The following is a 24,949-nucleotide window of genomic DNA, read 5'->3' as shown; positions in this document are numbered from 1 at the left end:
GCTTTCTCAATTGGTAGGAGGTGAAAGAAGCTGAGATATGAGATGTTTAAATCATTATGTGTGTGACCCACGTGGAAGGGGATAACAAAACAGCCGACTCCACTTTTTCTTTATGGAAAACTAAACAAAAAGGGAAATGTAACAATTCAATCACCGGTCGATAGCATGGGCTAATCCATTTCATGATCGATGCTGGGCGTAGTAGGAGTCGGCGTGTTAGGTCAAGCTGACATTTACTTCTAATGGACGGCAGAGGAGAGCGGTGGTAGAGGAGAGGAGCGGAGGAGGAGCAGGGAGGGGAAAGCAGTGGTGCCCTTCAGCTAAGAAGAGACTGATTGAGTTTTTCAGTGAGATGACAGAGGAAGATAGACCGCCTTTTAAAGTACCGGCACGTCTTTCTCTCTGGTGTCCGTCTTGAACAGAGAGAGATCCCTACAACCTGAACTGAACATAGATTGTCGACTTGTGCATCTGCAGCATTTTTCAGAGCAGAAATTCAAGATTTTTGCTGGAAAATATAGAAATAAGAATGTGAGGACGAGGGGGAAGAAGAAGAAGAAGAAAAAAAAAGGCACTAAATCCCTGCAGACCTTTTATCGTGTCTGCATCTGGGCGCCGAGCCTACAACATCAGGCACACATTTTTCAACTGGGCTTTTTCCAGACGAGCACACCACTTGGCTGAACCCTGGCCAAGAGTAAAACAGAGCTCATTACTGAGTAATGTGCTCGCAGGCTCACATTTGAAATGTGTAAGTAATTGTAAAATATGTAGTAGGAGGAGGAGGAGAGAGCCATCAAACCTATATCATTTGTAGGTAGTGGTAGTGATGTTGGTGGTGGGGAGGGAGGGGGGCACAGATTTTGCACGTTTGGCTTGCAACGCTTTGTGGAAGGTTACACCCACGGAAGATATGAGAAGCCACAGTGCACACATACACACAAACACACACACACACAGGCTCTGAAAGTTTCAAACAAAGTGAATGTGCTGAGTGCAGCTGGCTCTTTTGAAGACTCACTGATGGCACTTTTGACACATGATAATGGAGACAAGGGAAATTGCATCTCTTGCCGGCTTGGTCATTCAATTGGCCCCGCTGTGACAAATGACTCGTCTAATCCTCTCCTCTGGAGCACTGATGCATCATGGGGGCTGAGTGGCACTTCCCTTGGCTCTGAAGGTAATTCTCTGAAGATGAAGCTCTCTGAGGTGTGTGTGTGTGTATGGATCTTTGGTGCATGTGTGCCTGTTTAGACTGAGTCGGTGAACTTACTTGACCCTCTGGATCCAGATGCAGTAGTCTGTGATGTACAGGTCGTTCAGTATGTAGGCTGGGTCGTTCTGTCGGAAGACTCTGTGAATATCCAGCAGGCATTTGAGGACGCAGGCTTTCCCTGGGCAACAGGAACACACCGTGGCAGGCAAATGGAAAAACAGTGTTATTCACGCTCAGTATTATGGATGACAATGCACTCCAGCTGCTGGCAGACACAGTATGCGTCTAAAGGCTTGCAGTCATTGTTCCATACATAAAAGCCAAGGTACGGGATCAGAGGAAAATCCCAGCGAGCTGCACGGTAATTTGATCCATACCATTTAAGACGGGGTTCATGGTTAATAAGTGGTTCATCTGAGAGAGCAAAAGAAGACATCTCTATTTTTGGCGTTCAATCTGTCAATTTAATAGCGGCTCTGCTCGGATTTTATGTCAAAAATGTGTTTGCCTTTTTTTTTTTAAAAAAAAGCACTGAATGTTTTTGATGATTTTCCATTTGACATTTATTTAAATCTGTCCATTCAGCTATTGTGGAGCATCATAATAGTCCTTATCTGAATGCATTTTGCTGGTGATTCGACAAGCTGAAGGACTGGTTTACGATTCTTTTGGGGAAAACAATAAGTCAATCCAGCAGGGTGATGAACTACAGTGTTTCTCCAGCAGTAGAGCCCCTATGGCACAAAGGCCAACTCAGGTCGATTGTCTTCATTTTGTAAAACGTCTGGTCTGAACATGAACATCTTCTTGTATTTGCCACTGTCAAAATCTACAGCTGTAGTCTAGCCTGCGAGGTTTGCTGTACGCCCCCAAATGACACTCCTACATTGCTAACGACATTGTGTCAAACACAGTGGCAATCTAATCAATAGCAGCTCTGTAGTATGGATTTGCTGCCCAGGTTGACTTAAAACTAAAGACAGTTTAAACTGCAGGGTTTGTTTTGGAACAATTTGTGGAAGCCTGTTGTTTCAATCCGCCGTTAGAAAACTTAAACTTAAACTGCTTAAACCAAAACCAAAACGTCTCAAGACACCCTGGTGATCCTTTGAGGTTGTAATGCTTATTACATGATCGAGACACAACTTTCTCAATTTAGATCCTTACCACTAATGGGGCAAAATGTGGTAAAACAAATGAAGTGCCACCCTCAGGCTGGATATGTCTCCTACTGAGGGAAATGTGGATACAACTTCACCACACAGATAAATCTACTGAAAGGGAATGTTTCTTTTGTTACTTACCCACAAGGGTATCTAGCCATGCATACTGTTTATTTTCTTTATCTGCAGAGGTTAACAGGTTCCATAGGGACCATTAAAACTGTTTGAATGAGATCTATTCACAGATCACAGATCAGTGGATTTGGAGCTTTTAAAAACATAATATTTTGATGCTTTATGCACCATGAGCAACATCCATTTAACATTTAGACATATCTAAAAAAATCAACACATAAAACCACAACTGTTTGCATGTTTTGACACCAGGTTCATGTGAATGAGGAAGTATGTGTTCTTTGGAGCTGAACTGAGGCTGTCACAACTTGTCATTCATGTTCATCTCATGATTAAAATACATGCACATTTCTATCTGTCTAATTACAGGCACTATAGTATCAGACTGTATGATTTTATTACATTTTAAATGTAATATATTAAGTTAATGTGGATTTTTTGTGTCAAATTTTCATTTCAATGCATTTCAGTATTGATTCACTATGAAATGAATTACCTACAACTTTAGATTGACTATAATTACAATGAATCATCTGACAGCATGTATGTAAACTATCCAACCTATACTGTATATGCACCAAACAGTGGGAGCTTTTGCTTACGGTGGGTAACCCTGAATGACATGGTTTACGGTTGACACTTGCACTTTTGACAATGTATGTTTGAAGTCATAACAGCGAGCTGGCTACAACTTTCAACGCGGCAAATACATCACACGCGCGGAACTACACAGACTGGACCATTTGTTATTCTGAGAAATGAGTTTTCCCTCAAGTATACAACAGGCTAAACTGCCACAGCACTTCTCCCTCCAGTCATGCATATAAATAGCCTTATGATGTGGCCAACAATCCGCTGAGGGCAAGAGAAAATGCTCCTCTCTCCACCTCCGCAGAGCTGGTTGGCATTGTCCAGAGACATTCCAGCCCAATCAAAATAAACATTACACTCTCGCTGAGGAAAACCTTAAACAAACATTTGGTTCTCATTTAAGCATGGGATCGTATGCAGGGAACTCTGTCCTTAACTTCACGATTTAGATCATGTGACGAGAAAACACACTTTCTTCCAAGATTTGACTTCTTTTTTCTTTTTTCTTTTTTTTACAGTCAGTATTTATAAGTTGTTTGTAGATATTTAGAGGAAAGGTTGATCTCTAAACCAGGTCAACATTGTTATTCTTGATAAGGCTCTTATGATAAGTGAGAAAGGCGTGTTCATTAAGGAAGAGCAGATTATATAATGAGTAGGGAAGAATGTGCACTTCCTTCATAGCTGCTGAATGAATGTTCTTACATAGAGTGGTAGGTGTGAACAAAGGCTGCTGTGTCTTCTACACAAAAATTAAGAGAATGCAAAAACTGCAGAGGCAGCAAAGTGAAAATGACAAACTCATTTTTCCCATTCCATGCTTTCTTTCCAACACATCCCGCTGAGCTACGACATAGTTAATAGAAAAGCAGCCTTTAAAAGCAGGAAAAGACTAAACTTATTCCATATCGTGATATTATGATATTCAAAATTTAGGACGATATCTATAAAATACCACAATATCTATATAATATCGATTTATGCCTAGCCCGACTTAGATGTAATCATTTCAGTTTCATATCAAATATCTATACAGACTGTTAGAGGTTGTGTCTACTAACACTGAACAATGAATCAATTGGTCGACTGACAAAACTACAACCATATTGATAATTGATTAATCGTCTAAAGTATTTTTCAAGCAAAAATGCTGGAAATTCTTTAGTTCCACCTTGTCAAATGTGTGTGAGGTGAACATTAGATTTATCTTGTGTGATAATAAAATGAATATCTTTAGGTCTTGGACACAGCAAGACATCTGAAGTTGAGCTTTAAGAAATTGTGATTGTAAGAATGTGTTACTATTTCTAGACATTTTATAGACTGAGCGATGAATCGATTGCCTAAGAGTAAAAATCTGCCAATACAGCTGTTTCACAGAGCTTTCATTTTCAATCTGTTTCTATTTCAAGGCATAGAATAGATTTATCACAGCTGAACCTGCTTAGAAAAGGACAGCTGTACAGTATAATTTAAGATCCGGAACAGCAAACTACCAGACCCATTCCTTTGCTGCAACTTTCATTTTGTTTCAACAGATTATTTAGTGTAAATTTAGGTTAAATGTTAATTATATGACTGAAATCCTGGCTGATAGGGAATTAGGTAGTCTGCACCATCTCCTTGTATCTTTTTGAACAAATATATGTATATTACAACATAGTTAAAATGAGATATTTTTGGGATGTTGTGGTTCACACCAGCGTCACTCTGAGATAGAGTTCATAATAACAGCAGAGCAGATATTGTCCAGTTTATTTTGTCATTTGAATGAGGTTATATTTATTGCAAAGCTCCAGAATACAAGGTGAAGTGTGCTGCACCATTGACATAAATAAAAGTATATCATCTGCAAACTAACGATAATGTGCTTTAAGGACGAGAGAGGTTCACTGTCACCCTACTTTTGTTTAAATTTGCTGGCCACTGGCACCAAAATCTAGTTTAGTCAATGCACATATTGTAGTGTTTAATACCAGCAGGCTCTTTCATATCTTTCAGTTAGTCCCTGCTTCCCATAACCTGTTGCATATGCACACACACAATCTGTGCATCTTATCAAATATCAGCACTCTGGTTTGAAGGTCACAGTGTATTAAATTCCCAAACTTTCTCTGCCCTCACAGAATTCCAGAAGATTTTCTATGGCCAGCAAGCAGAGATGTGTGGTGGGTGGATGTGCAGCAGAGAGCCACATCTGACACATCTCATCTTCTTTCCACAGTCAGATCATGACAGCAGCATGACCCAGAGGTGCTCTTCCACACTTCCTACCTGCACGGCCCCTCAGGCTCTCCCTCCTCCTCCTCCGCACCTGCCTCGTGGCTCTTTAGTTAAAGCTACTTAGGAGGCAGGTGGAAGAGCTTCTTGAGAATACTCGCCACGCTGCCAGAGGGCTGTTCAAATATTTACCCCTGGATAACATTTCCTCCAAGGCCTTAACCTGCTCGCTGCCATTAATGGGTTTGTTTTCCTAATACCTATGAATGTTTGCTTTCGCAGCCACTTAAATGAAGTGCCTCAAAAATGGAGCGTGCCATTCCATTTGCCTTATCCTGACAAATTAATTAGTGTGTAATGTAATGCTGGGAGGAAACACACCCTCAGACACACGCCAGGCCGAATTACTGTAGTGTTACAGTTCATTAAGGAAAAGCCCTATTACTCATACCTCCCTAATGCTTCAAAATAATAACCGCTACGAGTTGTGAGTGAATAATATGAAAATAATTAACAATTTTGTTCCTAAAATACAGTGAGAAAAATAAATAAATAGAGCCTCAGCCTGTCACTAATGCTCATCAGCTTCTCGCATGTGTTTTAAGGCAAGGTAGAGCTCGACTGTGATGCTGTGTGAGCTGTCAGAAGGTGTTGGAATGATATCCAGGATCGGGGTGATTGTGAGGAGGCTTGCTGTGGCAGGGGAAGTGTTTCTGAGGTAAGAGAGTGGAGGTGAGGTGGGAGAGTGACTCCGACTGCTGTTTCCCTGCCTCCCCCGATCAACTCATCTTCTAACTTAATGAGGCGTGGAAATGCTAATCTGGAGCTTAAAAGGCCTTTAATTTGCTGTCATTTACCGGCGTTAAAATCATCACAAGCTGGATAATCTTAGCCCTCACACATCCTAAGTGTGTTTACACTGCAGAGTTTCATCTGTCCGCAGGGGCTTTTGATTTAAAGATTACTCTGAGCTTTGAGATATCAAAGTCAACAGTCCGTTCTCCACTAATCCACATTTCGCTCCCTGAGGGGTGGGAGCCGGGCCACTCTCCTGCTTAGCTGGAGGAATATTACTTTCAAACACACGCTGCAGCATGATCATGAACCGCTCTCTCCATACTGTGTTAGAGTTTCCGGCTGTGGATCTGTCCAGCAGGTCACTTCTGCGAGACAATGTACCATGAAAGCATGCTGGCTTTCCGGCTGTCTTTTTTAGCAGTGTCCGCTCACAATCGAGCTGTGTCCCACTGCTGACAGGCAGGCAGCCGTCCCTGCTTGCCTGCACACTACAAAACCGTATTTACATATAAAAACACTGCTCAGAAGAAACCGCGGGGTGGACAAAATCAATTAACACTAATTAGCACCGATCATGTGTTCACAGTGGAGGTTTTATTTCGCAGAAGCTGACAGTTTGAGCTCAAAATCCACAAAGAAACCATTCACTCGTGAACATGTGGCAGACACAGAGGGGTCACAACCAGCCTGCCGAGGTGAAAGGTCACTCTGGTGATAAGTATTTATGATCCTGTGCATGTGTGTGTGTGGTTTGGTGTGGTGCTGGTAAGTAGGACTCACCTGACTGCAGGATCACAGCTGTGTCACGAACAGCCGCAGAGACCATGGCAAAGTGTCTGTAGAGTGGGTAGCATAAAACCCTCCGTCCAAATGACACCAGGACCTCTTGTAAGGAGTTGTATGTCTGCAGGACAAGGAACAGAACATTCACAAAGCTGTCCAGCACAAAACAGCAGCGAGATGAGGGTAAAGATTTCGTTCAGTCAGATATTTTTGCCGCTTTTTCCTCAAGGTTAAGACTGGTTGCTATTGGTGTGCACTAATTACTCCCAACAACTCCTCATTTATAAAGCTGGCAAAATAGGGGCTTGCAACTCTTAAACACCTCTGCAGGCCTGGCCTGTTAATTGCTGTTTCTCTTTAATCACTGCCTTCACTCTCAGATTTTCTCTACACTAATGGACGCACAGCCTGGAGACAGAAACAGAGGTTTTTTATTCTGCGTTTCTTTCTCTTCTTTTCTTCGTGGCTTGTTAAGGATGTGTTGCGAGCTTGTGAGTGCATGTCATCAGGGATCATGCTCTCCCTTGGGCTTGTTTAGTAGAAGTGTAAATAAGGTCTGCTGCTGTAGGGGGAGAGTGGGGGGAGAGGGAGGAGGAGGAGGAGGAGAAGGAGGGGGGGTGGGCTCAGTCACACCAGCGCAGTCGACTGAGGACAAGTAAACATGCAGCAGATGGAGGGAGGAGGGGGTGAGGGTGCGACAAGGTGGTGGGGAAGGAGAATGTTAGGCTGTAAGTGAGGCAAGAGAGATAGATGGCGAGAGCATAAAAAAAAAGAAGAGAGATAGCGCAGAGGGAGAATGGAGTGAGGAACCAGGAGTTATTATTATTAAAAGTTATTATTGTTATCAGCCGTGACACACAGACAGACAGCCAGTCAAAGACATAGAGGAATGTATTGTGGTGCAGAAGGTGAAGGATAGAGGAGGCAGGCAGCGGGGGATTGAGTGAGGTGGCCTGTCAATAGGAGCTGACAGGCTCTGCTGACTGACTGATGAGCAGTAAAGAGCTGCCAGGCAGGTGGAGACTGTTCTTTTTCTGCTGTCACCACAGCAGGAAAGCGTCTACCTCTCAAACTGTGGTGAACGTCTACGACACTGAACTCCTCCACCATGCCTCAAAGGCTTGTGTATAATTAGCAGTGAAAATGCATCTTGGGTGGTTTGATCAAGTGGTGATCATGTGTGCACACCCAACACTTAATGAGGACGCTATGGGATCCTATTACTCACTCATGCAATATTCGGAAGTATTCTGGGACACGTTTACCAAGTCTTTAGTGCGGTGTGAACTCAAATGTGTCCTCAACATTAATGAACGATCGCCTTTTCAACTGTCTGAGCAGATGTGTATGCGTTCATGCACAAACTGTGGCAACAACAACCTCTTTAAGCAGCAGCCACAAAAGTATAAAAATAACAACAGTCCATGCATCTCATGGTTTAAGGAAGAAACATCATGTACTGTTCCTTTCATTAACTGCTCAAAAGTGTATATTAAGATGGATTCTGATGGCAGAGGTTAACAGCTATTTTTAGCATCTAGATCTAAAGGTAATCTTGATGTATCTGGACACAAGATGCAGTTCTGAAGAGGGATACTGTTATATTTATTGACCTGATGTGGTGATTAGTCACTAAAAATGCACTTGAAAATGCATTGAGGATTCGTTGTTTTAATCAAGATTTTACATCTAGAGTTAGGGTGAATGGCTACTGTTCTGAAATTTGGTAAGGAAACCTGTTCTTGTCTATTATTATGTATTGAACCACTGGCTGAACTGACTAGAGAATGATAATAATTGAGGGGGTAGTAGATTGGGGGACATGATACGTAAAATACAGATGTTTGTGGATGACGTTCTTTTGTTTATAAGGAATCCTGTATCGTCTACACCTGTTCTCATGCAATGTTTGAGCAACTATGGAGGAGTTTCTGGCTTTAAGATAAATGAAGTACAATCTGAAGCAAAAACAGGAAGTTGGCCCACACAGTTAGACAGAGTTGAAATTCAGATGGTCAAAGGGAGGCTTTAGATACTTGGTGGTCACTTTGACCACCAACTCTTCTAAATTATACACAGCTAGTAATGATAAACATGTTTCTCTGGCCAAAAAGGGATTTGGAAGGATGGGTGATGCTTCCTCAGCCTTAAGTAGGATAAATGTACTGTCTTGGCTGCTTGTTCTCTTTTGCAGTCTTTATATGACTGTCCCAGAAACTACATACAAATTCCTGGACAGATGTGTCTCCAAATTCAATATGGCAAAAATAAAAGGCCCAGAGTGAGAGTCATAGTTCTCTGCTCTAACAAAGAGAAGAATTGCTTAACCGTGGCCTCATTTCAGAAGTTACTAAGATATCAGTCTCATGGATTAAGTTAGACATGGATACAAAATGGGGTGCATGTAGAACAAGTCTCTGTAATTAATTTATCAATATCTGTTCTTTCCTTTCTTAAGGTAATGGTGGAAACTTGAGATACAGAATGAATGAGTAAATTATACTTAGGTTTGGCAGAAAAAAAACACCTATGTCTTTATCAAGGTTTACAAAATAGCTTTTACTTGCAACTTTTTGCCTGCCAAACTGGATAATGGTTTTATTAAGTGGGTGTAGAAAGCTCTGACAGTAGGTATTTTCAGATACAACATTATTTGGTCAGCCAAACACAGGGAATGGGACAAAATTAAAGAGGTACCAACCCATTTAGAGCAGCACTAGGCTGAGATGGTTGAAAATCAAATACAATCAAAGAAAACGTTATCTTGTACAGTTAGATTTGCACAGATTCAACAGACAGTACATTAGATGTAAAAGGTAAATGGAAATTGGAGGTCAACAACATATTTACAGACCATTTGAACCACATCAAATTTTTATATGGAAAACAAATTGTGAGACTGTAACTCCAGAAGGACATATTTAGAAATATGATCTTCTGTGATATTGTATCTAGCAAAGTGAACACACTGCCAGCATTTACTTGGATAATGTGGGGTGAATGTGAAAGTATGTTTAACCTGTCTGATGACTTTGTTACTTATTTCTTTAAACATATTATTATATTTATTATATTATTTGTGTCTGTAAAGTTGTGTGAGAAATGTTCAAAGAATGTATCAAAGACATGTTAAAAAGCCAAATTCCTGTCACCTCCATCTCTACAATCAACCGTTTTGTACAGCAATAAAATGCAGATGATCTCAGATCATCTCTTCATCAGGAGTCTGTTCCAAGAACCAGCTTTACTGAGTAATCTAGATATCTTTGCTGATATGAGGGACTTCCTCAAATCTGGAACAAGGTTTGACGTAAAAAGGCATGTTCCAGGTAAGGTTTTTATCACTAAAGTGATCCGGATTAATCAGTGAACCTGGTTCTTGGAAAAAAATCATTAACTCATATTTACTGTAGCTGACTAAAACTGAACACTGGTAACACCCCCTGTGTGTGTAGAAACACCAATAGAAGTGATAATGGAAAGCAGTAAACAACACATGAGAGGTGTAATGAGCTGGGACCAAACAGAATAACTCTAATTTGTCTGTCAAAATAGCGTAGCCTTTCAAACACTTGACTATCATTACCCCAGGAGGAGTGGGGGGATTTAACTGTTTCCTGTTGCTTTAGAATTTCAATGAGAAAATGAACCTTTAAGAAGATTATCTGAAAATACCAGTGTGGATGGAGAGAATGTTCAAACTGGGATTTTCTAATTTGTCCTCCTACTGTGGCCCATGTCCACAGTAGGAGGACGTGTTAAGACTGCTCCAACAGTAGGACACTCCTATGTTTAATGGCGTACACACGCACTCACACTGAAGTGACTGTTGAGTGGCAGTTTGTGAGATGACTGATCCCCCCCACACACACACACACACAAAACCCCCCTATAATTACCCGTTTCTTCCAAGTGCCAAGTCCACCGATTGTGAAAGCAAGTGTAAGTGATAGACGAGTCTCTAATGTGCCTTCATACGTCGATGCAGATGTCAACATATTTAGACAGAGTGAAACCATGTGTGTTTGCGAGAGAGTCACACACACACATTCACACACTTTGGGAGTCTCACTTCTAATCAATTGAAAATACATCCAGCCCACTCACCAATCAAAACAAGTTTGTTTAACGGCTGCTCCTGAAAGTAGACAAGAACCAACCGCAAGTCTAAGAACTTCAAGAGGATAATAAAGGAGAAGGTTGAGATATGTGAAGTATGATGTCATGACATTTTTAGTCATTATAAACAGTCAGCTCAAGGTCCAGTATAAATCTTATTACAGGGCTCACAAAATGACAGTAAAACATAGGAAATTCCTTGTTCTTCTTCAGGATTTCTAGCATTCAGCTGCAAATTGCAAACATTTAAATAAATAACTGATCTAGTTTTACAAGCAGATGTTGGCCGACATTAAACTAACTTGAAGAATTTAGAAAATGTCTCTATGGGAATGTCATTCAGATAAACAGCACATTTTTTAAATAGGTTGGGCTGATATTCTCAGAAACCACCATGATACCATCTAACTCAACTCTAGCACCTGTTTAGCTGGAAATCATTCCCAAATACATCTTCATGCCTGAACAGTGAGCACAGTACAGACAAAGGGTAACACAGTATAAGGCGCAGTGTGTTTGCTTGTTCAAAAATCCTGTTTTGGTTCAGACATGATCTCTATTTGTTTTCCTACCTGACACACAACTAAACATCTGTCCATTTGCTAAGCTAAGTGAAACAAGGAATGGACATGGAGAAAGCTGTAATGATTTGTCAATTCATCAATTGGTTGATCAATTGCCAACTTTTATTAAACTTCTTTTGTTCCAGCTTCTTTAATGTGAATATTTCTATAGCATCTATCTGTGGTTGCATCGTGGCCTGGGGGTAACTGTGATTGACATTTTAAGGACCAAAACAACTCATATAAAAAAAACGACAGATCAAATCAATGATAAAAAGTAATTGTTAGCTGCTGCCTGAGGCATGAAACTGAACTTTATTTGCTCACCCCACCCCACCCCACCCCATTTGAGTAATGAATCAATTATAAACAGCAAGGGATTAATTCCTCAGAAACACTTGGGTGGCAAGATTCTCTGTAGATTTAGTCAAGACATCAGAAATATCAACCACCTGATAGGGTTGCTCTGGTTGCACTGTGGAACAGCAGAGCACCAACAAACTCACAGCAGGGTGCCGTCAAGACCTGCCAGCAAGTATTGTGAACACACATCTGTAACTCATGGAAACCGGTCCCATCTGTTCACCAGCGCCAACCCCTAGTCGGCTACAGTTTCAAAAGCACATGTTGTGAAGATGCCATTTAGTTGCATTATAAAAGACAGGAAACAATACTTAGAGGCATGGATATAGATATAAATCCCATGTAAGAGTATAAAGTATAAAGATCCATATTATGTGGCATGAATTAAGGCAAAGACAAGACAGAGGATTTATGAGATTAGCCCAGACTATCACAAACACCCATATAATGAAGATAGTCTTTATCAGTGTATCTTCTTATCTCTATCCTGCATGCTTGTTTTCTATTTCACTAACAGTTAATAATACTGATACTGCCTCTATCAATAAATAAATAAATAAATATGTAATAGACAATCATTCAATGCTGGTGTTATTCTTTAGTGCGTAAACTGTCTCACCTCGAGCCAGCAGAGAGTCCCGCTGAGTTTTCTGATAGTCCATGGAGACTCCACCTGCAGCGAAGACGGAGACCATTAACAGACAGGAAATACTTCCAACAACATCCAATACGTCCCATTTTTGCCAGGGAACACACAAGAGTAGCGACTCAAGTTTCTTTTCGTAGTTACAAATCTGGCAACAAAACATTTAAAATGAAGTATGGCCTTTTTTTTTTCTCTGGAATCTCTCCACATTATTATATCCCAGATGGAAAGTACACACATGTGACACACTCTGTTTTCATAGCTGGACTTTAAGTCAACACTATGCTCTATGAAACATCTCTAGTATTTATTTGGCTTCATTCACACAGTCCTGAGAACTGTCTTTTAACAATGAAATCTGCCTCGCTCACCTTGCCTCTCTGCAGCTACCTTGGAGGAGTGACATAAAGAGGCCTGGACTGAGCTCTCGGATCTACTGGTAATCTCTTAAGGCCCTGAATGAAATGGAAGGGGGGGGGCGTCTAAAGGATTTGAGGATAGAGGGCTTTGTCATCCAAGGCTAAGTGCTTCTCGGGAGGAGTTGCCTCTTCACACGTACTCACTCAACTCACATTGTGCTCTCCCTCCGTCGAGCGCGTTTCGTAGGAATAAGCCAGCAGGATGTCCGTCAGGCCGAGCCACGCTTGGTGACGGGACGCCTTGTCCAGCAGGTAGGAGCGGTTGGTGAATTTTCTCAGCTGCTCCTTCTCGTCGTCGGTGAACGATATAGCTGCGGGAAAACATTTCAAGTCACCGTGAGGCTTCCGTTTATCTTTTAAAAGGACTGAGACGACCTCGGTTTAAGCTTCTCTCCTGCTGACTTGTGAACTGTGAACTGTGAACTGTAAAAGAAGCCAGCAGTGGGTGTGAGGTGTGATGGCGGAATTGCATACACTGTTCAAAATACATACACTTTACAAACTTACAGTTATATACAAAGAAATATATACATGATTTTCACACGAGACACATGAAACCATCGTGTATCAAGTTAATAGGACACCAAAGCATCATGAAGTAGGTTTAGTCTTTAAAACTGTCCACACTGAGCTGGCCCAATCAGTAAATGCACTATTTTCTCAATTGTTTGGCCTTCTGTCCCCATTAAGGCTGCGATTTCATAACCAAAAATACTATGGAGACTGGATGTATCTGAAAATGCTCGGCTCACATTTCAGTGTGGACGGGAGGAAAAGGAGCTTTAGTAAAATATTGATGTATGGGATAAAGTCCAAAAGCCAGATATTGAGATAGCAGTATTTCCCAAGAATTCCCACCATAATCATCTCCCATTTACACTGTAAAAAATACCTGCAGGAATACCAGATTTTTTCCTTTTTTTTTAAGCATTCTTGTTCTTATGACTAGGTAATTAAACACAGACGCCCTCTTCAAATCTCATTAACCTCACGAGTGTCACAGATATGGTGCGATCTTGAAATGTTATTATGACGGCAAAAATAACTGGATCAACTGTTCGGCTGCAGGTGTCTTCCAATTACTTTTCACTTTTCGGGCAGCTTACAGCCGAGCGTCGCTCCGAATAAGGCTGAACAAAATAGAGTGCAAAACCTTTAAGCTAAAAGCAGATTAATCCGACAATCGTGCTAAGCGGCATTCAACAAGTGAGCATCGAGTGCAGATGATACCCTGATGTTACAGGGATGTTGCGATTCTCCTTCGCACTCAAAACGGCTGCATGAGATGAATTTTTCACATGGTATAACACTCCAGGTCAGTCATACGCTCTCCTGCCACCACTTGGGCATATTTTATGATTAATTATCCAAAGCCCTCATTTTAAAATCTAATTTCATTCATGGTGAGAAAACCTGGGAATCACCGGAAAAGAGGGATATACTTCAGGGATTCAAGGAGAGATCCTTCAACCCTTGTATGAGGGTATACAGAGCACAGGTGATGACTGAGAGTCTCTGATATAAAGTTTTGTTTGCAAATGGAAAAAGAGATTTGGTTATCGTGTTTCAGTGTTGCTGGGGAGCCAAAATAACCTGGAAACTGTTTTGTTTTTACACAAATTAGCCAATTTTATAGGGATTGTAGTATAAACTGGATGTATTTTTCCAGTGAACCTCTGCTTCACATTCTCACTATTTCACATATTCACACCTGCTGCTCTATAAAACCGCTTTTATTGCCGGCGGATGAACTGCAGCACTGGAGCTGCCGCCTTGTCGAGGGGAGTAGCCACGACAGCAGCAGTTGCTAAGGGATCGAAGCAAAAAAAAAAAAACAACAGGCAAAACACATTAGTCAAATTAGTAAAGCTAATCCCATTTAGATACGTGAGAGCTCTGCGTTAGGAAAATATAAAAGCTCTGTCGTATTAAAGTATTTTAAAATCTCTGCAATCTCCACAAATTCTCTTAAATGTTGCTTTTTGATAGAGACATCTCTGCCTATAATTCAAATGCGTATGAGTATAAATAAACTATTTGAGGCATCTGCTTAATGGTCTGATCTGCGCCGAGCCTAATGGGGCGACACAAACAGACTTCAATCCCATTTAAGCTATCTGCAGTTTAGTATTGAAAGGGGCGCTGAATGTCTGCAGGAACATGCTGTAACTCAACAGTTATTTTTTCTCTCTCTCTCACAGCAGCTTATAAAACAGCTGAAAGCAATTCCTCTCTCTGCATGAGAAGAGGAGAGTCCCTGCACCGAGCCCCTGATGTGCAAAGATGTACTGGTGTGTGTGTGTGTGTGTGTGTGTGGCTGGAGCATGTACACAAATGCATAAACTCACACGAGCAGACGGACACACTTGATATACAGTACGCATATACAAACACACACACACAAATACACACACATACGCACATGCACAGACACAGAGGCAGCGCTTTAAAAAAAAAAAAAAAAAAAAAAAAAAAAAAAGGATCTCTCTGGCTGCAGTGGGAACTTGGCTCTGCTGGGAGGGAGATTCCTGCTGCATTACGTCAGGTTTTTAGCTCCCTGCAGACGCTACCTGAGTCCCTCATCGGTGCAGCTGCGGCGGGGATAGCGCGGCTGAGCGGAGAGAACACACACGCGCAGACCTGAACACCCACATTCACGTGCGCTCGCGTCTGTGCACGCTCTTCTTCGAGGACGTGCCAAGATTGGAGAGAAGGGAAGAAAACGGATATGTAAATGTGAGCAAATGCGCACATAAGCTCCAGGAATAAAAAATGCAAGAGAAAAGTTAAAATTTTGACACTCACTGCTTCTAAAATATATTTTCCTGCATCTTCGATCACACAAAAATGACCCTGAAGACCAACACACACACACACACACACACACATATATAGCTCCCATTCTCTTCCAAGTCGCATACAGCAGCCTTGCTATAGTTTCAATTAATCCTGAAGCCAAACCAATGAGGTGAGCAGACCTGATGGATTTACCCTCTTACTGCAGCTGCACCGCCGTTCATTCATCTCCGCTATAGAGCCAATCAATTCTAGTGGGCATTTGCACTCGGCGTAGAAGAGCTTCGGCTGATTGGAAATTAATTTCTGACCTAATTCCTCCAGTTGGAAAGGCAGTCTGGCTCTTCTCTGCTCTCTACGGGCCCAGATGGCCTGATGGCATGGAGTAAATATGCTTTGTCAAATACTGCTGAGTGTTGGAAAACACTCCCAGAATCTCGCAAATGGAAAGGGGTCATAATGTGACCTTGCAGATACGGTTAATTTTGTGCGTGCTCAAGCTGTGATCATGAGGCAGCAGATTAAAGAGACTTTTAATTTACAATATGTCCAAATTGTAAGCTTTGGTTTTAGTTGTAGTAGCTGAAATCTGGTCAAAGGTCATAGATTTTCAATTGGTGTCTGAACTCAGCCATAACAGCGTGCAGCAGGTAGAGAGAGAGAGAGAGAGAGAGAGAGAGAGAGAGAGAGAGAGAGAGAGAGAGAGAGAGAGAGAGAGAGAGAGAGAGAAAAGAGAGGGAGCTGTCAGGTCCGTTTAGTCTGGAGCGGTGTGTGAATACAGGCCTCCAGTGGACAGCTGTGGCCTGTCAGTGTGCGAGCCCTGACACCGGAGAGCACAAAGGGGCCAGTTTCTACTTCATTAGCACTTGTGTCCACATCCATCTGTCAGGTGACATATATATCAGACTCAGCAGAAGTGAAGTGGGGTGGGAGGAAAAATCTAAAAAAGAAAGAGCCAGCATCGAGAGATTGTGAGACTCCGTCTTTAGAAAAAATGCGTCAAACGGTTTAAATCGACGAGCCCCGCTTCTTAAATCTCCTGACCGACTCCTGTTCTTCACACTCAGCTGAGGCTAATGCTATTTGGCCTGTCAATCAAGCCATTAAGTTTAATTTGGCCCATTTATCTACGCCCGGGCTCCCGACTGAGGCGCTCTGTCTTAGAATGCAGAATGAGGCGATGGGGAGCCAGCGGGGGCTACAGAGGACCGTAATGTTCGTCAGAGGCTAAACTCAGACTGCCGCTAATGGATTCTGAGTCGCTGAGTGATGGCTGTTCGTCAGGCGGGTCGGGGGTTGGGTTGATGGGGGGGGGGGGGGGGGCTTGCGCTGGTAGGAAACGGACGCTCCTCCTGACGCTCTCTCCTGGGATAATGCTATCTGTTTAATCTAAATCCTCTCTGGAGCGTACGACACCGTGCGCTACGCGTAAGCTGTGGCTGCGAGCCCACGCGCCTCTGCTTAAACAGTGGCAGTGCTGGAATTAGCAGGCTGTTAGAGGAGCTGGATGACACAATTAAATAGACTCTCGCATCGTGCCGGGGGCCTCTGACAAGCATAAGAGGCTGAACGGAGAAATGAAGCTGGGAGGCTCCAGCCAACAAGCCGTACATCTCAATCTTAGGTAATGAGCCATTGATTTTAAATGGATGGGAACTGATTGCAAAAAAAAGCACTACTGAATAGGAGAAAAACAGGATATTGAAATGTATGAAGGTAGAAAAAGCCCCCTGCCTCCATTTTTTTTTCTTTTTAGGCTTGTCACATTTGAACTGAGTAGTCGCAGCACTCAAGACGTGCTTGTTTAGTTGTCAAAAGCCAACAGGGAGATGTAGTGATTAAGAAAGGTTCAATCGCTCATGATGGCAAGTGTCTTTCCTGTTGAAGTACCCTGAGGCTTTTTTGGCGAGGGCTGTGCAGCAGCTCTGTAGCTGATTAGCTGAGCCCTGACCTTCCTCTGGAGGGGGGGGGCAAGTGAAAAGGCTGATGTGTCCTTTGGGGATTGATATATTGTCAGAGAACAATGTCAGTACCCGGCTGACATGAATCCCAGCCAGCGGATTCCTGTTTGGAGCTCTGTGTGTTACAGTATTACCATTCACGGCACTATTTGTGGAATTCTTTGGAATAGTTCTGGTGGGAATAGTGAGATGGTTGCTGAGAGTATTTTAATCTGGACAAATTAAAATAAACAAACAATGCATGATTCTCCTCTAAATTTTTACAACTTTATGCCACCTTCTGGTAGACTTCAGTCACTACTTTATTGGTTACTTTTAATTTACCTGAAAACCCCAAATGATGAGTACGCATTTATAAACATGTGATATGTATCCCTGCTGGTTTCAAGATGGCACAATGGCTTCTTCGATGTGTTGCTGCACATGTGTTGCTTTGTTTGTGAACTCAACAGCTGTCTTCACATAGAACACACCTTTTTGTTTTTTTTGTTTTTTACTTCTATTGTTAAACTCTATATGCATATATTTATACCACCTGTGTATTGTGGTATTTGTCTTGTTTTTTTCTCGTACCTTCTATGTTTTGACTGTCACCAGAGTCAAAACTGAACATGGAGAAGCAGCGTTCAGTTTTTATGCTCCACATATCTGGAACAAACTCCCAGAAGGCTGCAGGTCTGCTTCAACTCTCGGTTCTTTTTAAATCACGGCTGAAGGCTTTTCTGTTTGCCACTGTTTTTTTATTAAATCACAATTCTAGGGTTAATATCTCACACTGCACTGTAACTCTATTCTCCTGTTTTTACCTGTCTTACTCTATTGCTTCATTTTATTTCCAATTTAACACTTTTATTCATGTTTAAATGTCTTTATGTATTTTGTCATGTGTTGCTTTTCTATTCTGTCTTGATGTATTTTATGTTTTATGTAAAGCACTGTGAATTGCCTTGTCGTTAAAAATGTGCTATACAAATGAATTTGCCATGCTTCGTTATGCACCACTACACCAAGTCAAATTGCTTACTTACTTGGCAATAAATCTGATTGTAAATGGTAAATGAACTGTACTTATGTAGAGATTTTCTAGTCTTTTTGACTGCTTAAATCGCTTTTACACTACATGTCACGTTAACCCATTCACTCACACATTCATACACTGATGGCAGGGGCCACTGAGCAGGGCGCCAACCTGCTCATCAGGGGGGAGCTAACATTCAATTACACATTCATAACACTGTTGGCACAGCCATGGGGAGCAATTTGGGGTTCAGTATCTTGCCCATCGACACATGGACTGGAGGAGCCGGGAATTGGAATCAGGAATTTTGATTTGAAAGAGGTTTTTTAAATCACTGAGTACGAGGGTGCAAACTGAAGTTGGCAATCCAAGAACCTTAATTGAAATTGTGCAAATTCTCATGCACTCTTCCCATGTCTACTGTGCAAATACGCAACTAAAACTACTATAATTATAGTCAGTTATTAGACCCTTCTGTTGAAGTGTGCTTTCTGTGCATAACTTATCTGTTCACAGAAAAAATGAGTCTAAAAATGTAAATTGATATCACAAACTTGAGATGCATCCCTCCCTGCGACACAATTCTGATGAATATACTGAATTATACATGATTTTAAAAGGTGATGAATGGATGACGTGAACTCACCAGCTTCTCCTTCCTGGTCTGTAGAAGGACTCAGCTTCGCCCACCACGGTTTAAACTTCAGCAGCCTCTGTATCTCATCGTCCTCAAACAAATCAGCCCTGCAATGACGCAGAGATGTTAGCGGAGGACAGACAGACGGCACAGAAGCACCATGTTCAGATGCAGGATGTGTTGTTTTTTTTCTGTTTGAATGAATGAACTCACAGGTAATGGTCAGGAGAGAAGGCTGATGTCTCTGCTTCCAACCGGGCCTGCCTCCTCTCTGCTACCGTTGTTCCTTCTGGGTTCTTGACATCAATCACTTCACTGAGCTCCTCCTGTCGGGACATTCGCAGCGTTTAAAGCTTTTAAAACTTTACTTGAATAATTCAGAACGTTCTCATTCAGCAGCTCTAATCACTTTTGTAAACGGCGGGAGGATTTAAGGATCTTTACTCATTATCTTTACCTGTAATCTGGCAAACACTCCAGATCTCTGATTGCCAAAGCCGTATTTCTGCAGGGCTCTCAGCTCCTCTTCAGAGCTCTCCGTGTACACCTCCTGCTCAACCTGCCAGTCAAATTCTTCATCGTCTTCCTCCTCATCATCTCCCACACCTTCGCCGCCATCTGATGAAATATTAAGCAGGTATGATTAGTAGTGCATCGTTCCATGTTATCTTTACCCAAATGATAATAAAGTTGAACTTTTGTTAAGATTTGACTCACCTGTGCTGATTTCTTCAACCAGTGGTTTTGCTGAACGGGCTCCTTTGGGAGCAAGGAGACTCGTCAGCATCTGGAGGCCTTCGAAGTGCTCTCCAGCTGTCTCCTTAGGGACCCGAAGAGTGAAAAGACCTGAAGCAAGACAGGACATCTGTTTAGTGAATGTATGCTTAGTTTTAACAATTTATACTAGACAATCATTTTAAATAAATTGGACTGCAAACTGCTGACAAAATCAGGCATTCATTTCAACCTACTCCTTTTTTTTAATTCCCACTGAAAATTATTAATAGCCTCTACACGAGATCTGAAAGGTTGCTTTAATCAAATAAAATTGCTTAAGGCGCTTATTAAACTAATACGTGACATGTAATATAGTGAGGTATATTTCACACTGATGTTTCAGACATGAAATGCATAGGAAAACACTATTAGATCAGTAACTGCCCATTTTCATAACTATAAAAAAGTTTATTAAATTACATTTAGGAAAATCACAGGTGAGCATTTTTGTTAAAAGAATGAAGAGCAGGCAAAAAAATACATCATAGATGAATCAGACAGATCTGGGCACACCATAAAAATAATCTGATGGTCGCCCTGAAGACCTCATAAAATTTCATCAATGCACCCAAGTGTTAAAGCTTAAAAGTGCTTTACGCTGGAAGCTAACTAATTGCTTAAGATGCAGGGCTTTGCAGAACAGAGAGCCTGGAAGAGGGATCTTAATGATTGCTCATTATTAGTCTAAACAAGGACACTCATTAGCTGAGCTTTATTAGCAGATGTTACAGGCTTATTTAGACACAGCGTGTTAACCGGGGCCACGCTGACAGACGGGCAACGAGGTGTCAGAGTCCATAAGGCGGACGTCTCTGTAAAAAGACAGCTTCATTAGAAGTGATTATGTGAAAGTCAAAGACGGATCGAGATGACACAGAGCGCTGTATAAACACAGAGGAGGCCGATAATCGTTGTTTCATTTGTGTGTTTAAAAGGGAAATCCTGCATCAGCTCGCTGTCATGTCAGCGTCACTGTCGCTGCGTGATGAGATGTTACAGGCAACCTGCAGGCTGTAATCGTTATGACATTACAGATGGTTCCAGTGGCCCTTTAAATGGGCTGAAATAACATGATCAGTGGGTTAATTTACTGTGCTTGATTGAGTGACGTACAAACTGAAGATACCCCGGGGTTCAATCACTGACTGCTAGTAGAAACACGTCTCGGTGTCTTTTACAAGTGTAGCAAGACCCTGAAATCATGCAAAACGAGAACATCCATATTCTTTTATCAGGAACTATTAAAATGTGTTAATAGTCCACTTTCTGGCATACATGGACATTTATGTGTTGTTGTCATAAAACACCTTTAAAAATCAGTTCTGAACCACTTGGAATGTTTTTTTAATATATATATATATATATATATATATATGAGTATTGTTTACATCATTCTACTAATTTGTGTGCATGCTTCCATATAAACATGCAACATATGACACATCTGGATTCAATCTGACATGTCCCTGTTGCGGGAATACATTAACACACCATCGCCGCTTTACGCTAATTAAAGCTGCAGGCTTCTTATTATCATCATCATCATCATCATCATCATAATCATCAGTGCTCTGTTATTAAAATGTGTGCTTTACATATCGCTTCTGAGAATTCATTAAATCTGAGGTCACTTTCATTTAAAACAAATTTCTTGCTAGACCTTTTAACTTTTTATCAGGTGACTGAATCAAGACCGGAAATCCAGTGAGGTTACACCAATTTGGGGGTTCTGATGGTTAAGATGCATACACCCATATAAGCACAACCCCATTCAATGTGCATAGCCCTCTCTCCTACTACCTGTGTCTCCTGTCAAAACTACACAGTAAAGTTGAAAACACCAAATTAATTGTTCAGCATACAGATTCATGAAGCTCCAATATGATCTCTGATTCAGCATTTATGAGTAGTATGAGTTGTATATGATATATAGTATAACTCAATATGTTGAGACAGCATTGATACAGAGTATAAAAACCGCTTTTTTTTCTCCTGGTGAAGGAAAGGTCAGCACATTGATTCTTACAAACACCAGCAAAGGGGGAAAAAAGCACACACACACAGTCGTTAGAAGTGTGTAATGTACCACAGAATGAACTGATTGTACTTGTTCCAGAGTCATTACGTTGGCAAGAACAGAAGAAAGCAAAGTGATGGGTGATATCAGATCCTCCAAAACAAACCCTGCTCTTTATTCTCTTGCCCCACAGCGCTTGTTTGGCTCTGTGCTTTTAGAGCGCTTGTATATAATACCGCAAAGGATGACAGACATATCGTTTTAGTAGTTTTAGACAAGGACAGAAATTTTACAATCATATTTGAGCAAATGAGAAAAAGCCTCGGGATGCGCAGAGATTATTTTAGTGTACTGGCAATGTGTATGGGAAACTTACTCTAGGGTTGGTTCAATGCCCAAATATAGATTACGACTTGGAAACTGTAATGTTGCAAAAGAATTGGGCTCCCTTTCATGCAGCAGATGCATTTGCTGGAATACCTCAGCGGGCATATTTGTCATGTATTATCTAGTATGCCATGTCATACTAATTTACCACCATTGTATGTGTTATCTTATTACAATGTTACCTACCTTTATCAATGTCAAATACAGCCTTTTCTCTTCCATCTTCCACTATCCTTCCAGGGAGAGTTAATCTGAAAATAATAAAGATCCAGATGGTTATAACTCATTTGTTTGATCCTGACAGTTTTCTGTTAATATTGAAACCATACTGAGTCACATAACTTCATATATACTTGTAAACTCACCTAAGAAAGTAGGGTTTCGCATAAAACTTGAAATCTGTGCCGTCAATAAAAAGGTCAAACTCTGATGTTCTGGTGTAGGGCACACGGATGCTGAGGATCAAGTACTCAGCATCTTGGCTCAGGTCAAATGCAGGAGTTATCATGATGGATATCAATGTCACACACACCTGCAGAATCAAACACAGGAAGAACCCTGAACCCAGGTTACTTTCTATAGTATTGCATTTCACAGCAGACAAGCCAGGTTGCTCTGATGAATCACACCCCAGCTGACTATAGTGTGCCACCTTGTGGTTGACTCTATTAGATGTTGTAGCTGATCACATGACTCCACATGTGCTGCACTGATGGTGAGAACTGTAAACAAAGCTTGTGTCAAACATAACCACTCATTTTCAGCGAGTTACAACAAGCATCTAAGCTTCAGATTCACATTAGCTTGTAATAAATCCTGGATCCTGCTGTTCTCTCTCCTTCATACAAAACTGCTTTTGGAAATCTGGGTATTTAAAGCGGCTTGAATATTAGCAAACGTGTGTACCTTTCCAAACATAACGTAACATTAATTCATTTCACTAAATATATAAGTGTGTATATCTGCCTTATGACACTATTATCATCTTCACGAGATATCATCTAAAGTAAATTGAGGAGTATTAGTTATCTAACATTAGTTTAGCCTTATAAGTTATGTACGTCACACATGCATTACAATCCCCACTCCAAATTTAGTGATAAACTGCACTTGTTTATAAACTTACACATGCCGATTTTAACAACAGAGCCTAAAAACTCAATGGGCAATGAGTGTTATTCAGTCAGGTGTAAGCACGTGTCAGACAGCTACGTGTCACACTCATATGACAGATTTTTAGACCAAGTTTGGTGTTATAGTCAGCTTGTCACTAGCCTGCACGCTGAGCTAACACATGGTGTCTCTGCTAACACATCATAGCAGCAGTGCTAGCTTGTTGACGCTACTATTACTTTATTTCAGGCAGTGGAAGTGAACAGTTAAGCCATTTCCGTCACAGTGCCTGACATACAGTACTTTTCAAATGTTATAAACATGAATAAACACTCACCAGAAACCAGAAACACACAGTTACCCCCAACAAGCCTCACAAGCAGCACTTTGATGTAGCGTCCATGTTTACCGTAGTGTTACGTGTAAACGGGCAGTAAAAATGTTTTGAGAAAATTCCCTTTCATGAATGACACGTTTGTGGACAGTACAAATTGCAGCATATGACAGTGTATGTCAAGTTTTATGACATCGCATGACATGGAGCCGCAGCTGTGGAGAAATTGCTATTTCCAAGCACTTTCAAAGCACTCTTCAAATGTCTTATTGCCCAGCCAACAGTCCAAACCAGTTTATTCAGTGTTGATTGACATGAGACAGAGAAAAGCTGCACATGATTTTGATGATGAAATTATGACAAATGAGAAGCTGAAGATCAAGGAACTTTTAGGATGAATGCTTTAAAAAAGTTACTTAAATTCTGTCGATTGATTAATCTAATTATTATTTCTGGGCCCCAGTTTTGCTATGTCAAGGTATACATTAATTCAAGAATATTCATCAGCATGAAACTTAAATGATTAAGTTCTTACAACTTTTTGACACATGGGACTTCAATAAATAGCTTCAAGGTGAGGTAATAAAACAGGACCTACCTTAAAGCAAGACTATGTCAAATTTGAAATAGCACAGACTCTCTTTAAAAATGAAATTTGAGTTCATATGGAGTAAAACCCTTACTCAATTCAATATCATCAGAGGTTTTGTAGCTACACTTTTATTTGTCATTGTATAATTAAACTATATTTACATATATATATATTACTGTATAATGAACACCACAGAGTCAGTTTACTTATCTCATAACTCTACTTTACTGTTCTACTCGTATGTTTTTAGCATTTACCAGTATTACCGTATTGTCACTGTCTCACTTTAAACCCCTTA

General features: G+C 41.1%; 1 protein-coding gene across 2 annotated transcripts in view; it reads right to left on the bottom strand.

The window, feature by feature from the left end:
- shq1 (SHQ1, H/ACA ribonucleoprotein assembly factor) overlaps window positions 1-24,132 on the bottom strand; it is a 36,633-nt gene extending 12,501 nt beyond the window's left edge. Inside the window, exons 1-11 of one of the 2 annotated variants that reach the window (XM_053316222.1) lie at window positions 24,063-24,132; window positions 22,978-23,144; window positions 22,799-22,863; window positions 20,149-20,277; window positions 19,889-20,049; window positions 19,645-19,757; window positions 19,441-19,538; window positions 13,173-13,330; window positions 12,574-12,627; window positions 6,907-7,030; window positions 1,277-1,397 (exon numbers count right to left, since the gene is read on the bottom strand). In XM_053316222.1, coding sequence (XP_053172197.1) covers window positions 1,277-1,397; window positions 6,907-7,030; window positions 12,574-12,627; window positions 13,173-13,330; window positions 19,441-19,538; window positions 19,645-19,757; window positions 19,889-20,049; window positions 20,149-20,277; window positions 22,799-22,863; window positions 22,978-23,120 — 1,166 coding nt within the window. In that variant the 5' untranslated portion in view covers window positions 23,121-23,144; window positions 24,063-24,132. Of the gene's footprint in view, window positions 1-1,276; window positions 1,398-6,906; window positions 7,031-12,573; window positions 12,628-13,172; window positions 13,331-19,440; window positions 19,539-19,644; window positions 19,758-19,888; window positions 20,050-20,148; window positions 20,278-22,798; window positions 22,864-22,977; window positions 23,145-24,062 lie in introns of those variants that run through there. The other variant, XM_053316223.1, reaches the window with a different exon arrangement.
- Between the last annotated feature and the right edge of the window lie 817 nt (window positions 24,133-24,949).

Source organism: Scomber japonicus, chromosome 3 (assembly GCF_027409825.1).
Source record: "Scomber japonicus isolate fScoJap1 chromosome 3, fScoJap1.pri, whole genome shotgun sequence".
NCBI lineage: Eukaryota > Metazoa > Chordata > Actinopteri > Scombriformes > Scombridae > Scomber > Scomber japonicus.
The sequence above is the reverse complement of the archived record's forward strand: the minus strand, read 5'-3'. Positions and strand labels throughout refer to the sequence as shown.